Source organism: Gymnoscopelus microlampas, assembly GCF_963454915.1.
Source record: "Gymnoscopelus microlampas genome assembly, chromosome: 16".
NCBI classification, from domain to species: domain Eukaryota; kingdom Metazoa; phylum Chordata; class Actinopteri; order Myctophiformes; family Myctophidae; genus Gymnoscopelus; species Gymnoscopelus microlampas.
In genome coordinates this window covers 1,118,769-1,136,261 of record NC_139953.1, presented here as the reverse complement: position 1 = coordinate 1,136,261, position 17,493 = coordinate 1,118,769, and the positions used below count along the sequence as shown (strand labels likewise).

The window sequence follows — 17,493 nt, the reverse complement described above, 5'->3', positions numbered from 1 at the left end:
TTCTGCATTTTTTCACTTATGGAAAATCCGCCGCTTTTGTTTTGTCGGCAAAGGTCCTAAGTTCATGTGTAAAATGTTTCGTGCAGATTACTAAAAAATCCCAGGAGGAAATAGATTTTAACTATTGCAATTTTATGAAAATTATTCATCTGCCCCTAACACATACATGCAAGACTCACATTTCTTTGAAACGTTGCAGTAATGTAGAGAGTCATTCCAAATATCACTGAAACCAATCTCACTCCAATTGGCCAAAGGGGGGCGCTATAGCAATTTTTTTTAAATGCAAACTTTAAACAGGCACAAGTCATGCCTCGTTTGGCCGAAAGTTGTGAAACTTGCTTACACTTGTGCCTTGACTCATGAGGAACACATCTATCGCTTTGACCAGTAAGCTCCGCCCTTAGATTGTCCGCAATTTTGAGCAGTTTGAAAAACACTTAAACCCAGGATTTTTCAGCTATTTGCGTGAAACTGTATTATCTGTGTAATCTCCTTTTTCACAGTTACTTGTCTGTTGGTCCAATGGCGTCTCCCTTAAATGAATGCCTCACAATCTCAAGGTCGCCAGTTCAAGCCTCACTTGATGCAGACTTAATTTAAATTGAATTGCAAACAACATGACTGTATCGATGAATACATGTGCAAATGGTAAAGATAACCTGAAATGCTTATTTGAGAGTATGTTGTTTCAATGTATGACATACTTCATTCTGAAAATAGCTGATCTACAATCTCACAACTTTTCATGGTTTGTGAGCTTGTAGATCGGCTATACTTTCACTAGTTTTGGTTCTGAGGAGATGTACAATTTCTTCATTGGTAAATGGTTTGTGAACGAGTGATCTTAGTGTTAGTGAAACAGGGGCTTGGTTCATGAAAGAAGGCAAGAGTTTATGATCTTCAACAGACAATACCAGCCTGGACAAAGCTATAGCACTATAGGTAGTGTTGCGGCCTATTAGTTTGAAGGTTGAGAGTTCGAATCATGTTAATGGCAATAGGTTGAGATGTCCAATCAAACCATTCTGTTTCCATCTCTCTCTCTCATCAATCTATTGTTTCCATGTCACTCTCTCTCTCTTCAATCTATTCCGTTTCCATCTCTCTCTCTCTCTCTCTCTCTCTCTCTCCAGTTTCCATGTCTCTCTCTCTCTCTCTCTCCAGTTTCCATCTCTCTCTCTCTCTGCCTCTCTCTCTCTCTCTCTCTCTCTCTCTCTCTCTCTCTCTCTCTCTCTCTCTCTCTCTCTCTCTCTCTCTCTCTCTCACTGGCCCCGTATTATCGCTGAAAAAAATGCCAAAAAGTGTTAGGTATAAGGGGTAAGGCAGCACGGAAGATAAGCTGTCAGGAATCAGAATGGAGAAGAAAGGTGATTTAACATTAGCCAAAAATATCAGATCTACAAGCTTGTGGATACACATCCAGTGAGCAGCCGTTCTGTGCCCAAATATGGCTTGCTGATGCTGAAAGAAAGGCAACAGTAACTCAAATAACCACTTGTTACAACCGAGTTATGCAGAAGAGCATCTCTGGATGCACACAACGGGTGGAACCTTGAGACAGATGGGCTACATCAGCAGAACACCACACCGGTCAACTCTCCTTTCAGCTAAGAACAGAAACTGAGGCTGCAATTCTCTCATTCTCACCAAAATTGGCCAATCGAAGATTGTAAAAACCCTAGAGATGCTTGTGCATCAAAGTTCCAGTAGATCAGCAGTTTCTGAAATACTCAGACCAACCCATTTGGCACCAACTACCATGCTATGTACAAAGTCACTTAAAGGACAACTTTGTTTTTTTACAACCAAGGTTTATATTTTAGCTTGTAATTAAAGTAAATAAAAGATGAGTGTTAAAATGTTTTCATTTACTGCTTTCTATAGTTTTAGAAATTTTCGTGACTTTTTTACAGTGGGCGGGGGCATTCGGCAGGTGGCTAAATATGTCTTTTTTTTTACTAAATAACCTGGCGTTTTCTTATTACTTATTATTACTCACATCTGGCCATCAAAGACCACAGGACTTTTTTTTATTGTGTAAAAAAATACATTTAGCCACCTGCCCGAATGCCCCCGCCCACTGTAAAAAAGATCGGGAAAATTGCTAAAACTATAGAAAGTAGTACATGAAAAAAAATGTAACCCTCATCTTTTATATAACAAGCTAAAATTTAAACCTTGATTGTAAAAAAACAAAGTTGTCCTTTAAATAACCTTTCTATCCCGTTCTCATTCACATATTGACTGGAAAACATGTGTACATATCATATTAGATTTTTGGTGTTCAGGCTCTGTTACATATTACTCTTTTCCAGCATACAATTAGAAGACAACCATTGTGCTATGGAAAACAGTAATTAGATAATAAATAAAAGGACCACAAAGATAATTAACTTTTGAGTTTTATTGTGTTTCATTCTTTTGACAGATATGTACAAATATGTTTATTAACAGATCGGGTGCCAAACACGGTCTGAACCGTGTGTTTACATAGTGGCGGTTCCGAAGCTTCGGTGCCGAACACGGTCTGAACCGTGATTTCAGTCTTTTTGTTTTTCTCCGCGCGGGCGGGGCTAGAGCAGCTCTGGGAGCACCCATTGTAATCCTGCGAAGGAAGTGCCAGATCGCTCACCGGAAACACATTTTTTTCCCCCATCCACTTCCTGTCTATTTCCTACTTTGAAACGCCTATATCTCCGAATCTTTTTCCTGTGGGGAAAACCGGTCATGCGCGATGCGCGATCCCCCCCCCGTTGTAACCCGCGAGGGGAATGTTATGGTTCCAGGCTGTAGCCAAGCTCATGGCAGAACAGGAATCGATGCTTTTTTTGGCGTGGATTTGCTTGTAACGCACGCGGAAACTTTAAACAGCAAAGCGCAGTCAATGGGGAGAATGCTGGCACCCACGGTAAGTTGTTATGAAAAAATGCTGGCACCCGATGTGTTAAATGTGAATTTTTACAATAAAGATGTCAATAAATGAATGTTTATAATAATAATATCACACATTTATATAGCGCTTTTCTGAGTACCCAAAGACGCTTTACATAGGGGGCATGAGAAAACAACAAATACAAACAACTTTATTAAGGAGGAAAAACACTAAGACTAAGGAATAAAATCAATAAAAAACAGTGGAATGAAGAAAACAAAAGGGGGGCGGGGTGTGGAATTAGCTGGGGAAATGTTGAACAGTGAGGTGTTCATTATAATAAAATAAAAAAATAATATAAAAATCAATGTATGGGCTGAACAGTGGTGCGAACAGCTGCTGACAAACTGCTTTGAAGACAGATCATATCACTTTAGCAATATGAAAGGCCACCCTAAAGTCACTGGTTCTGCAATGACATTATTTTATTGCGAACGCAGCCGAAGGCCCGTGCTCGGGTTGTGTGTCTGTGTGTCTGTCTGTGTGCACTGCCTGTGTGCAACCGCGCCCCCATGTGACTCACGCTCTCATTGGCTGCTGACAGATCTCAGTGTGGCTGAAATCCGCCTGCCCCTGGGTGACTAATTACACTCGTCTGAGAGAAATATAGCAACTACAGTCAAAAATAACACATCTAAAAGCATCTACACAAGTTCATCTATTGGGATATCTAAGAATTCCATGTTATTTGTAACATATTTCAGGCCGGATGGCAAGTTTAAAACGCCTTAGTTTGAGGACAGTTTGAGATTTCTCCATGTCATTCCTTTCTATTCTTCTTATTGTTATTTTCAAGCTGCGTTCGCTTCCCGCGTTCGCACGTCTTACTTGTAAATCTCAGAATAGTTTCCACTTACTTTTAGCCCATACATTGAATTTAGATTTTCCCAGACGTGTCAGAAGGCAGAGATCTCTGAGACCGAGTGACCAGTAGCCTCGATCTCCAGGCTTTTATTGTTTAGTTTTGCTAAAAAATAAAAGCCTGGAGCAGCGCGTCGGTGTACCCGATATAGGAAGTGTTTCATTTCCCCAACCAACCAGAGTGCAGTGGGCGTCGCTCGTAATGTTGTGTAGACGGGGCGGGGGCTGATGGACAGATCGGTGAACCAATGGGATCACACGGCTGTTCTCGCCGGAGATGTTAAACACGCCCCTTTAGGTTAGAAAACAGGAGCGCTGATGCAGCCTAAGTGACCAGTGGTTTAATCCATTGGTTTGTTTAAGTGTCCAGGTTCAGTGAACAGTCCACTTCATAGCAGAGAAACTTGATGAGTCTGGAAGGAAGATCTAAATCCCTGAGGAGCTTTAACCTGCCAACACCAACCATATGTCTGATCCTCAGTCTGCACAGCTGCATGAGAGGATGAGGAGGCACTGTAAACACACACACACACACACACACACACACACACACACACACACACACACACACACACACACACACACACACACACACACACACACACACACACACACACACATATTGTAACTAGTTATCGAAAAGGCCAAGACCATTTCTAGCACCACATGGACCCAGCAGATCTAGACTCTAGACTCAGACCCAACAGAGATTTCTACAGTCGGTCTCTCTCAGCTGTCCTACTGTCTATCTCTCCTACACTGTCTGTTTCATTGGAGACCAGATAATAAACGTACCTGCTCTGATCTTGATTTCGGTGCAGAGTGGAGAAGAGACCAGATGTTCCATCAGTCTGGAACACAGCCTGACGTGGCTGACGTAGTTTAACAGCAGAGAAACGAGAGGCCCCACCAAGTGACTGATGGACGGCTGGGACACAGCCTCACAGAACTAGACAGGATAGAAAACACACAACTAGACAGGGTATAGCAAACACAGTGTAAGGCTAACAAGTCAATCTGTACTTAAACCTTCCTTTTTTTGTTCTACACAAAATCTCTTGGCTCTGTAATTTCTGCTCACAACCTCTTCTATCACTGTTATGGTGAGGACACTCAGCTGCATGTCTCCTCTCCCCCATGGGACTCAGGTGTGAACATTCGGAGCAATGTGCAAGCTCCTTCCCCCCTGCAGGATGTCACTTCCATTGACAACTCCCTGATGGCTTCTGTTCCAACTAATGTCCTGGACAGTCACCTGTCCTTCAAGGCACGCATTGCAGCGATGACTCCATCCTTTAGGTTTACACTTAATAACATCCGAACGATCAGACCCTTCCTCACCAAAGAGTCTTCCAAGCTCCTTATCAAGGCCTCAGTCATCCCCATGCTTAACTATTACAACTCCCTCCTTATTGCCTGGCATGCTCACTGAAGCCCCTCCAAATAATACGGAATGCCGCAGCATGCCTGGCATTTTCTCCCTTTTTTCACGCCCCCCTAGATTGTTAGATAAGTTGTTTGGACAAATGATAGGTTAATTGATTACCTGGTGTCCTAGCTTCTTTGAGGCACCAAATTGATCTCTCAGTACTTACATTGTGCGACCATATACCCTGTTGTTTGTTGTTCATGCTTACTCTGCTTATTCTGATCTCACTCTTGTAATTTGCTCTTGATAACAGCTTCTGCTAAATGCTTGCATTGTAAATAGTTTGGTGGAAGATTGCCGTGATAACAATAGAAACAAACTTTTACTTTTGTCGTGAATATTGAAACATAAGAGTGGTTTCACCTGGAGACGGCATGGAGCATCGCAGTTCCAGTTACTCTGCTCTTCACTGTGTGTTTGTGTGGGATGAGTCTTACTGCCGTGAACGCAGTGGAAACAGGAGCGGGCGTCGCAGCCGTGGTCCAGCAGCAGTTTGAGCATGGGGAGGTCGTCCATGCTAAGGAGCACCGCAGAGGGAAATGCAGAGAGCTGGGTGGAGATGGAGGCATTCACGTCAGCTCCGTACTTCAGGAGGAGGGACGCCATCTCCATAGAGCCTCTCCTGACGGCAACTAGCAGGGGGTTGAACAGGTCCAGGTTGGGATTGGCTCCAGCCTCCAGCAGCATCTCAGTGGCTTCCAGGTTACTGTTGTAGACGGAGAAGTAGAGTGCCGAGCTGCGTTTGTCCTCGTACATCTTGCGTCGCTCTTCAGACAGCTGGCAGTTGGGGTCGAATCCTGCCTCCAGGAGAAGTACCATGATGTTATTGCAGTTGCGCTCTGCGGCGATGTGCAGCGGGCTGATGCCGCTTCTCATCATTCTTTTCCGGCTGGTGACGGGGATCAGCAGGGATACGATGCTGAGGGAACAAAAAGCAGTTAAATTAAAACCACAGGAACACAGAGAGACTAGTATTTTTCGTTACTGCAAAGCACCTTCATTGCAGAAGGTAAGTGATCGATTGTAAACAGAGAAGTGTTCTGACCGTGTGTGAGCTTTCTGCACAGCCACATGGATGGGCAGAAGACCAGACTTGGTGGATCTGTTGACGTCTGCTTTGAGAGACAGGAGCAGCTCCACGGTGGACACGTGACCATTCTTACATGCTTCAGAGAGCGGAGTTGCACCGTCAGATGCATCACCGTTAATATTGGCACCTGAACACACAATAGAACACAGTCTGTCTGTCTGTCTGTCTGCCCCTCTGTCCAACAACCTATGATATAACCTCTAGTACTGCTAGAAAACCAGCAGTACTACAGGTCCTAGTAGGATATAAAACCATCAGTACTAGGGTGTCATGTACCTACCGTGTTTGAGAAGGAAGCGTAGCGTTTCTAACTTTCCACCCTGAGCAGCAGTGGACAGAGGAGTCATGCCGTAGTTGCTGGTTGCACTGATGTTGGCTCCGGCTTTAACCAACATCTCACAGATCTCCACGTTGTTCTGAGAAACAGCTGCATGCAGCGCTGTATATCCCTGGATACATGGGGTGTTGACTGCTGCTCCGTAGCCTAACAAAATGGCCACCAGCTCTGTATTGTTCCTCTCACATGCTGGGGAGAACAGACACTGTTTGGTAAACATATACTGTACAATAGCCTCTGTTGAATCAGGCTATACTGTTTGTCTGTGATTTGATGTGAAAATTAGCATGCAGAGGCTAATGTTTTGAAATTTCAAAACATTCAAACCTTTAGTCACAACTCAATACACCAGTTTATTGTGTTTTTCTTCAAGAATGATACTTTTTCTTTTTAAGATGAGCAGGTAGCTTGTACATGAACTAACGGAGGATTCACCAGTATTTTTCTACCTGGTCCTAAAATACCCAAATAGTAGAGCGGCTACTTGGCTACTTAAGTTCAATTAAATCTCCTGATGAGAAGGTCGGTGCATGGTTTGCTCTGTCATAGGTGTGTGAATGGGTGAATGTAATGCACATTGTAAAGTGCTTTGATGAAGGCACTACATACAAATTACATTACACATTTTCACCATCTTTTAACTAGTCCCTTAGTAATCAGCAATGTAGAATGACAACCAAAACCCTATGTGAATATAATTAACTTGTTGGTTACATTGAGCATGCAACATTTACCAGAGATCCTGGTAGGAGAGAAAACCAGCAGTAGTAGGGTTCAATAAGGAACAGCATTGGGAACTGAATAGACATAACATTGCTAATTCCTGCATTATCAATGACTAGCACAGAACACACTGTGGTATTTGTACCTTTATTGAGAGGAGTATCTTGATTTCGATTCACAATTTCAGGATCAGCTCCTCTCAGCAGCAGCAGACGAACACAGCTTGCATGCTCATTATTGACCGCTATCATCAACGCTGTCTGTTCCTTCTCTGTTTTCTTGTTCAACATGCCAGGCTGGGCTGGAAGAAACAAGACACACTAAACTAAACTGAGATAAGATAATAATAATAATAATCCCCAAAGAACCACGTCTCCTGTGTTCTTCAGCAGGACAAAAAGAAAACAAGTGTTCTTTTATCATATTACCCACTCAATATTTGCTTATGGGGTGATCACAGAAGCATTATTTTTACACTCCAGACAATTCCATTGGTTTGACCAAGGTTGTGGCCTGGCGTCATCAGCTAGGACCACCACCGTATGCTATAAGCACTTGCTGAAGCCAGCCGCATCATTCAAACTTCCCTTCTCGAAATCACAGACCATACTCTCACCTTATCTCTCAGCCATCGCGTAGCTCAACAGCTCGGATTGAGTGTCGAATCTTGGACTCAGAGCTCTACCGATTAGCACTCACGAGACTTGTGCCACAAAGACCTTGGGTTCTAGTTTGCAAAAAGCAATTTTCGCTCTAGAGAACAGTTTCTAATGTTAAGCATCGAAAGCTAACGCTTGTGCTGCAAAAGCCGATATTGTAATTTTTTCGAGCTAACAAATAAAGGCGAATTAATTTATTAATTATTTCTACATTTGAGCCGTAATCGACCCCGTTCGGACGAACCGTAAATCACAGATCACAGTTCAGCAAAGAAAAGAAAGACTGTTTTATTGCACAATGTATCTGTTCAAAATGTGTCAAATACAAATGTCTTTACCACCCATGTTGTTTCATTAAGACTAAGATTAAATGACCCGTTGCAGCCAGGCATGTTGTCAAGGGTAGGGGTGGAAGTTGTGAGATAAAACCCAGAAATATGAGCCCGTCATTACGAATGTTTCGAAGAGTCACCGTAGTAACGGGCGAAGCTCACTCTGTCCCTGAGGGGCCTCGCCCTGTCGATAGAGGACAGGGCGAGGATTTGCATTTCCCTCGAACGAGTAGGTACTCTCCCCGTTGTCTCTACACCTAGAGCCCTGAGAAAGATACAATCCACACCTCTGAGTGCTATGCACGATTGCCAGGGGTTACAGACTCCAGTTTGCCTCAAAGCCCCCCCAAAGAAAGTACTCTTTTCTCATGCCAGTGGACAGGCAGCCAAAGTTCTTCAAGAGGAAATTATCTTGTTATCAAAAAGGGCAACAATATCAAAGTCTTTGCGGGTTTTACTCCCGGTATTTCCTCGTACCTGTGTCCTATCCTGGATTCTTTTGCCCTCAACCGCTGTCTAAGGACGTACAAGTTCTAAATGTTGACAAATTCAATCCTGCTGGGCATGGTGAAACACCTGGATTTCTTTACATCAATAGACCTAAAGGAAGCGTATTTCCACACACCAATATCCCCACCACACAGCATATTCCTGAGGTTGGGGTTCCAAGGTAAAGTATACGAATACAGAGTCCTCCCGTTTGGCTTATCACTAAGCCATATAGACGATTGACTCTTGCTGGCCGACTCAGCAGTGGCCGCTCGAGAACAAACCAGGTAGGTGGTAAGTCACCTCATGTGGGCTTTATGATAAATCAAGTGAAAAGCGTATTGACACCAGCTCAATCCATCAATTTCATAGGCATTGCCCCAGACTCAGTGGCACTCAGCATGCCTGTCAACAGACAGGATAAAGTTGTTTATTTTGTGTCAAACACAGTTTCGCCGGAGAAGGAGAGTTCCTTTCAAACTATGTATATGAATGTTGGGACTCATAGCATCGGCCATCTCCCTCATTCCGTTAGGCAGATTACGCATGAGGACGTTCCAACAGTGGGTGGCATCCCTCAGGATACCCAGTACATGTCAGTGGCATCGTCGGGTTGTTGTGACAACTGAGTGTCTAGTAGCGTTACGTCACTGGGGAGACCCCAGTTTCCTTTCGGGGGCGTGACCGTAGGAGCGATTATGTCCAGGAAAGTAATTTCCACGGACTCAAGCCTTTCCGGATGGGGGGCCACACGCAAGGGCAGAGCTGTGGGCGACACCTGGGATCCCAGTCTGAGGGGCGCTCGCAGATATTCCACCCACATCTGGGGCACTTGGATCTATGGCCTTGGCTCCTGAAAGGATTAAGTATAAGTATTAGCTATCTCGGCCTGCCATGTAGGTTTTGAAGGCGCATCAGTGGGGTCACACCAACTAATGTCGCTTTATGAAGGGAGGCCGTCGCCTTCACCCAGTGACGAACCCCCTGGTCCCATCCTGGGATTTGGTATTAGATTCTCACTCTCAACCACCATTTGAACCTCTAAGAGGGGTGAATATGATTTCTTTGTCAGTAATACACAACATATTGGCAAGCCCATAACTAAGTCCAGTGGGAAAAACTAACTTTTCCCACTGGACAGTGGAGGCTATCCAATTGTCTTACTGTAGTAAGGGTCAATGGCCGCCTGAAGAGCTCTGTGAACATTCCACTTGAGGAGCATCTACTTCCTGGGCCCTGTTTCAAGGGCTTACTGTTCAGCATATTTGTGCTGCGGCAAAATGTGCTTTTGCCAGGTTCTACAGACGTGACTGCACCGCCTCTGGCACACGCAGTCCTTAGTGTGAACTCCAGATAAAAGGGGGCTGACCTTCCCCCTTGAGGCTGTCAAGGCAATACTTTGAGATAATTATAGTCTGGGCAATACGGGAGTTTATCAAGTCTGCTGGACACAAAAGACATTAATTTCCTTTACAGTCGGATAAAATATTCAAACAAACCATCCCAGTGAATTTTGAGTGAGTAATATGATTAAATAATGTTATTTGAATATTACGAGCGAGATATTCACCAATATATAAGCAAGTGCTTATATAGCATAAGGGGGTGGTCCTTGCTGATGACTCCAGACCTTGGTCCAGCCAATGGAATTGTTTGGAGTGTATAAAAAAAGCTCATGTGATCATGCCAGGAGGGCTATTTCGCTCGTAATATTCAAAGCACAGGGGTTACGTTCGGAACCCTAACGTTTGCGTTACCTGTCAGCAGCACTCTGAGACAGGCTTCCTGGCCATAGGCTGCTGCCTGGTGGATTGCCAGCCAGCCAGGCTTACTGGGCATCCGGTTGCATCCTGGGACATTAACTAGCTTTTTGACTCCGTTGGCGTCACCAGTCTTTATCGCCGCTAACAGAGGATCCTCCACCCTAGAAAACAATGCACCACATACACTGTAATGACCCATGCGAAACCCTACTGTAATGCAAGGGGTATTCTTTGCACCAAAATATAAAATATTTATGTATTTTATGGGTCTCGAAAATGGACGGTGCAAAGTACCCCCCCCCCCTCTAAAAAAGATCAAACTTTAAGCACCACAATACGGTTTCACCCACACGCACAGCATTTAGTACGCACTTCTATCATATTAAGATTTCAAAAGCCTTTTGATGCCATGACCTAAAAACCCAACAGGAAGCCATTTTCAATTGATTTTGATCTTTTACTTGACCTGCTTTGTAACTCGGCTCTACGAGTCATGTCTTATAGACATCTAGCTGGCAATATTGAGTTATAGACATAATGCCACCATGAACCACCAGCCTAGTCAGGGCGGCCGTAGCTCACTGGGTAGAGAGGCCACCTGGGAAACAAAAGGTCCCCGGTTCGGGCCCCGGCCTACGTATCGAAGTGTCCCTGAGCAAGACACTTAACGCCTAACTGCTCCCCGAGGCACTGGCCCTGTAGGGGCCACTGCTCCGGATACTTTGGATGGGATGCAGAGGACACAAGTTGTTTTATTGTGTTATTGATTTGGTCTGTGTTACTGGTGTGTCTGTTTCAACTCACTCCTCTGTTTCTCGGGAAACATGTATTATTGTTTCCATTAGCACTGCGATAGGCTCTATGCACAGCAGCCATATTGTAAGACATTCACAGGTGTTACCAATGATACTAATGAAGGCTCTGTTCCATTCTGGTCAGACGAGTCAGGGTGCTGATATTGTGCATGTTGGCTCACTGGAAACACTCCCAAATGGAGTGTACAAACTCCCAAATGGAGTCCCAAATGGAGTGTACATGGAGTGTCCCAAATGGAGTGTACAAATGGAACCAAATGGACCCTTACGGGTCCATTTGGTTCCATTTGTACACTCTCAGAGTTATTGGTGTCGTGGTAATCTGAAATTCAAAAATCTGAGAACTACTGTGCTACACTAAATGGAACAGAGCCTTCATTAGTATCATTGGCAACACCTGTGAATGTCTTCACAACATGGCTGCTGTGCATAGAGCCTATACGCCACACGTGACTGTCACGTTCCCATTGAAGATAAAGCTGCAGCATACTCCTACCAAACACCGTCTTTGTTTGGTCAATAAGAACAAAATGACGTCTATCAGGCACCTACCGGTCAGCACGCTTTGTGGTCGGAGGATTGGGAGAACTGTAGTGAGCGGTGACAATGTGATCTTGTAGGGTGCCTGGTTGAGTGCTGGTGGTGTGAAGATGTGGGGTGCTGGGCCATCTGACTTCTGCATCGGGTGGACATGGAGTTTGTCTGGTATCTGTAGACTGAGTTTTATTGTGGTCTTCACTGAGGCTGCGTTCAATGGCTATCTGGATCAGCTCCTCATCAGACAGGTTGGTGAAGACAGAATAGTCCTCAAATCCCAACGATGGACCAGAGGCTCCTGGCACAGAAAGGCCAGCTGTCTCCATGACGATGCTGATAAGGGAGAATAACAAGACACTGATACTGACCTGTTCTAAACAAATGATTGACACATGTCCATGATTGGTCATGTATACCATGTATAACCACCATGTATATTATAACCACATGTTCACCCAACATCCAATGCTCAGCGTTGCATGGGCTTATCCGACCAAGTGCAGGTGTGTCAACCCCAACCACAAGGCCATGATGAGGAAACAAGACAGACTAGGAAAGCGTGCTTTTAATACAAGAATTGGAAGCCTTAAGCCCCCTACACACCAAGAAAAGCAAACAAATTAATCAGCTTTTAATTCAATGTAATCGATATGCAAATCTGCGTTTAAATTGTTACATCAGCCTTTTAAAGCTAAAATATAAAAGCTTGCTTTTTTTCCCTCCCTATAGACCTGATTCTTGAAGCAGCTTTTTAAAGTGGTTTCTAGCCTTCAGCTTTGAAAAGCTGAAGAATAGCCAATCGGTGCACAGCATGATCTGAGTTGGCGGGAATTAGCTCATTCAGCCCCCCAAAAAATCAAGCAGACACAGAGATGGAGGAGTAGTGAATAAAATGTCACAATCTCAACACACACCTACCAAAACGAATATTCAAGTTTTAAAACCAGCGGATAGATGATAGACAGACAACAAACAATATAATGGAGAAGTTTGTTTAACCACAGCTCCAATCGTCCGTCCGTCCGATGCCTGTTTCCCTGGTGCTTTTTCGACACAGCATTCGCAAATGTATATATATGCTTTTAATTAGCAGCTGTGCATGTTAAAGTATTGAAGATTGTGAAACTTGGGCTACTACATTAGCCTGACACTCAGCCTGAATTTCAATTTTGTTTCACTCCATTATAGGCTGTATGCACAGCAGCCATATTGGAAAGAAATTGGGCCTCTTCTTACTTCCTTCACAGGTGTTACCAATGTACTAATTAAGGCTCTGTTCCATTCTGGTCAGGGTGCTGATATTGTGCATGTTGGCTCGCTAGAAACACTCCATTTTGGTTCCCAAATGGCCCCTTATGGTGGGTGTGTAACTCTGAGAGTGTACAAATGGAACCAAATGGACCCGTCCATTTGGTTCCATTTGTACACTCTCAGAGTTATGGGGGTCCTTGACAATAAGACAACCACTGTGCTACACTAAATGGAAGCCTTAATTAGTATTATTGGTAACACCTGTGAAGGAAGTAAGGAAGGTGCCCAATTCATTCCCAATATGGCTCTGTGCATAGAGCCTATTCAGTTAGAGAGCCCTCTGAGTGCACCCGTTTTCTGAGGTGGGGGCGTGGCCAAAGTTGGACTCTTTGGCGATTGGTTCACACTGGATTATTCCGATCCCGATTCGTCATACAGATTTTCAACCGAGAAAACCCCGCCTTCGACAGCGTCGCCAGACCCTGAATGCGAGGCGATTCAGGGGGTGGAGCCAGGCTACAACTACATACTTTCATTAATTAAAGAATACCCTTTATCACACACCGAGTGTGTGATCACTCTAGGACAGGGGTTTTCAACGTTTTCAGGCCAAGGACCCCTGGGTTGAGAGAGAGATAAAGCAGGGATCCCCATTATATATTGTATAAACTATGTTTTTTTCCCCATAGATTTCATAGGCAGCTTTATAGACTTGTTTCACAGCACTATCACGTTGGATTCATGTTAATGTGTATTTCCAGACATTTAACCATGCACTTAAACAATATTTAGCAAACCTGACCTTTCACTCTGTACTTAGTCTGCTCTTTTTTCCCCCTGTACCAAACCACTTTGCCGAATATAGCAGATCTACAAGCGCACAACACCTCGCAGCGCGAGGTGTTGTGTGCTTGTAGATCTGCTATTTGTGGCTAAAGTTCTCAGTATAGGGATGCTTGGTTGAAGTGGTCAATGTAAAAATCACAAAGATTTGGCGGACCCCCTGTAGTAACTCTGAGGACCCCCTAGGGGTCCCGGACCCCCTGTTGAAGACCTCTGCTCTAGGAGCTCTGAACCGAATTTTACATAAAATATAATAAAATTATTCAATATGTCAATAATTTATTTGTATATTGAAGTTATTTGTCATAATAATGCCCCCCTGTGCAATTGTTTATTACAAAGCCTAAAAGGCAAACAGAAATTAAATTTCTATTCATACGTCCCAATGTTCAATGCCAAACACACAATTAAATCGCTAATCGCAATTATTTGAGTTAATTAATTGTCAACTTAAATGTGTAATCGTGACAGCCCTAATCAGGTGTTTGATCTGTGATCACTCTGACCTAACTCTCAAAGTCTGTCACTGAGCACAGAGGACTAAAATAAATCGGTTGCAATGCACATTGTGTGACCACCCCACCCCCCTAACCCAAGGATAGTGGCGTGGCTCCAGGGGAAACAGCAGTATACCCTGCCCAGTCCAGTCCGGTATTCAAAATTTACTCGAGTAAAAGTACAAAAGTATTGGTACCAAAATGTACTTAAAGTATCAAAAGTAGAAAGTACTCATTATGCAGAATGTCCTTTTTTGACAAGTGTTCAACATGTATACATATCTTTTGAAAATAGCAGATCTACAAGCTCACAACGCGACGCATTGTGAGCTTGTAGATCAGCTATTTTCAAACGGGCGAAATGTATATAGGGTTGAAGTGGTTAATGTATGTTTTGTAATAATAATCAAAATCTACAAAGTAACTAGTAACTAAAGTTGACAAATAATTGTAGTGGAGTAAAAGTACAATATTTGCCTCTGGGATGTAGTGGAGTAGAAGTAAAAGTATTGAAAATTGGAAATGCTCCAGTAAAGTAAAAGTACCCCAAAATTGTACTTAAGTACAGTACTGATCGATAGAACTAAACAATTTAACAAGGAGTCGAGCACCTCCAGCCGCAGTGGTCTGAACCCCCCCCCCAGCAGACAGCTTGTTCAGTTATTTAGCAGCTTGTTTACGTTCTATTCATTTTGTATCCATAAATAGGTTACGTAGTAACTAAATATAGACTTATTTCTCATCTACAGCTGCTATTTTACATTTCAAAATGCGCTCCTGTTCAAACGGCCTGTTTTGTCTCGCTGAACAACAGCGGTCGGCAGTGGGGGAGAGGGCGGAGGGGAGGGACAGTGGTTCTGGCAGAGGGAAGGAAGGACAGTGGTGCTTCGAGGTGAGAGAGTCTCCTCAAGACGGACTCCCTGGAGAGCAGGCAGTGGTACCGAGCAGACGGCTCGTTCAGTTATTTAGCAGCTTGTGTATGAACGTTGTATAATTTCTTTTATCCATAAATACGTTATGCAGTAACTGAATATAGACTTATTTCTCATCTACAGCTTCTTCGCTCTCTTACTGGCTTCTAGTTGCTGCCCGCAGCCAGTACAAAGCACTGGTGGGGTCAGCTCATGATTCTGACATTATTCTGACCACTAGGTTAGTGTGAGGTTAGGGTTAGGGATAGGGTCAGTTATAATGGGGCCAGTCGGACCAACGTGGCGTCAGAATAATGGGCTGTCGGAACAATTGACTTGGCACCACATTGGTTATGTCCTACAAGGCAATCAAGGGCTTGGCACCCCTGCACATTCAGGACATGATCCAACCCCACACCCCATCTGTTCCAATAACTAACCACAGGTGACAGTATTAATGTTAAAGGCAGGGTAAGTGATTTTCTTTGGTTGAAATAAGTGTTAAATAACTCTATATTCTGATATTACTCATTGCTATAGAGTGTTTGTTCAGTAACATTGGTCTCCATGTCTCTCCAGCTCATTAATAAACTGAAAATGCATTTTCCGGTCAGGATACCAATTTTATCCAATCAGGATAGAGAACTCAGACAGGATACAGATTAAACAAGTTAAATTGGAAGTGATGACACAAAGAAATTAGCAGACACAATTGGAACTGGAACACTATAAAAATGAAGCTGATAAATGGGTGCTCGCTCCTGATTGTTTTTGTGGAAATTGTGTCACCTACCTTAAAATGTATGTTCTGTTTATTAGCTGTAGAGACAGGGAGACCCCTGTTACTGAACAAACACTCTATAGCAATGCTTACTATCAGATTAAAGTGCTTTAACCTTTTAACAAAAAACCTTTTGTTTTAACCAAAAAATATCACCTACCCTACCTTTAAGTAACAATAATATTCAAAACTAACCACAGTGATAATGTTAAGTAAACATACTATTAATAACAATCCACAGTATTAATGTTAGAGGTTCTTACATTTACAATGAAGGTTGCTCTCCTCTTCTCTGTCTGACTTGCAGACTGTTTCTGTTTCTCTTACTTTATTCTTAGACTGTCACATGATTTCAGACCCTTTAACCAATACAATCCAATCCAACTATATTCAAAACATCCAAACTACATTTCAAAACATCCCATGGTAGGGATGCCAAACAACAACTGGTGAGCTGAACTCAAGTGACATTGAGGGGACATAAATGTATAAATAAAACAACACAAGAAGTGTATGCAGACGCTAATCCAATAGAACTATTAGAATATATATATAGATGTGCTCTCACTTTTAAAATATGTGCAGCAGCATTTTGTACCAGCTGTAGGTGTGAAAGGGAGGCCTGACTAATACCAACCTGAATGGTATTATAATAGTCAAGGTGAGTTGTATAGAACGCATGTCTAACCCTTTCAAAATCAGCAAAAGATAAAAAGGCCTTGACCTTCGTATAAATGCCTAGCAGAAAGAAGGCAGATTTGATGTTTAGCCTATTTAAAAGTGCTGTCCATTTTGACAGTGGACTTCACATAGAACTTCACATAGGGTACCAGGGAGCCCAGGTTCATTTGTTCACTGGGTCCAAAACTCATGACCTCAGTTTTACCGTCAATAAAAGTTAAAAACAAAAAAAAGTACTGCCATCCAGGCTTTGATATCAAAGGTGTAGCATCATTTCTTTCCAGAGGCAGATGTAACTGTCAATCATTGGTCCTCCCACAACACATGTCATGGTTTCACGTGTCTGAAACCAGGGAAGTAATGTTTCCATCCAGGCTTTGATATCAAAGGCGTAGCATCATTTATTTTCAGAGGCAGATATAACTGTCAATCATTGGTCCTCCCACAACACGTGTCTGAAACCAGGGCAGTAATTTCATGGAGGCCATGAGATGCCCAAACTGCCCGAGCTGGTTTCACCATTTTCTCCTCTGCCTCTATCTTGTCAGAGTGTACAGTT

General features: G+C 43.3%; 1 protein-coding gene across 1 annotated transcript; it reads right to left on the bottom strand.

Moving 5' to 3' along the window:
• Positions 1 to 1,307: 1,307 nt before the first annotated feature.
• On the bottom strand, positions 1,308 to 16,539 carry LOC311062576 (ankyrin repeat and SOCS box protein 2-like; the record flags this gene model as incomplete). Its single annotated transcript, XM_084081716.1, has 11 exons — positions 16,517 to 16,539; positions 11,986 to 12,303; positions 10,613 to 10,779; positions 9,442 to 9,620; positions 8,529 to 8,631; positions 7,521 to 7,676; positions 6,596 to 6,841; positions 6,271 to 6,442; positions 5,589 to 6,144; positions 4,592 to 4,745; positions 1,308 to 1,342 (listed from the first exon to the last, which is right to left on the bottom strand). The coding sequence occupies exons 2-11, from the start codon at positions 12,294 to 12,296 to the stop codon at positions 1,308 to 1,310; spliced, it is 2,079 nt and encodes a 692-aa protein (XP_083937842.1). The 5' UTR covers positions 12,297 to 12,303; positions 16,517 to 16,539.
• Positions 16,540 to 17,493: the final 954 nt, after the last annotated feature.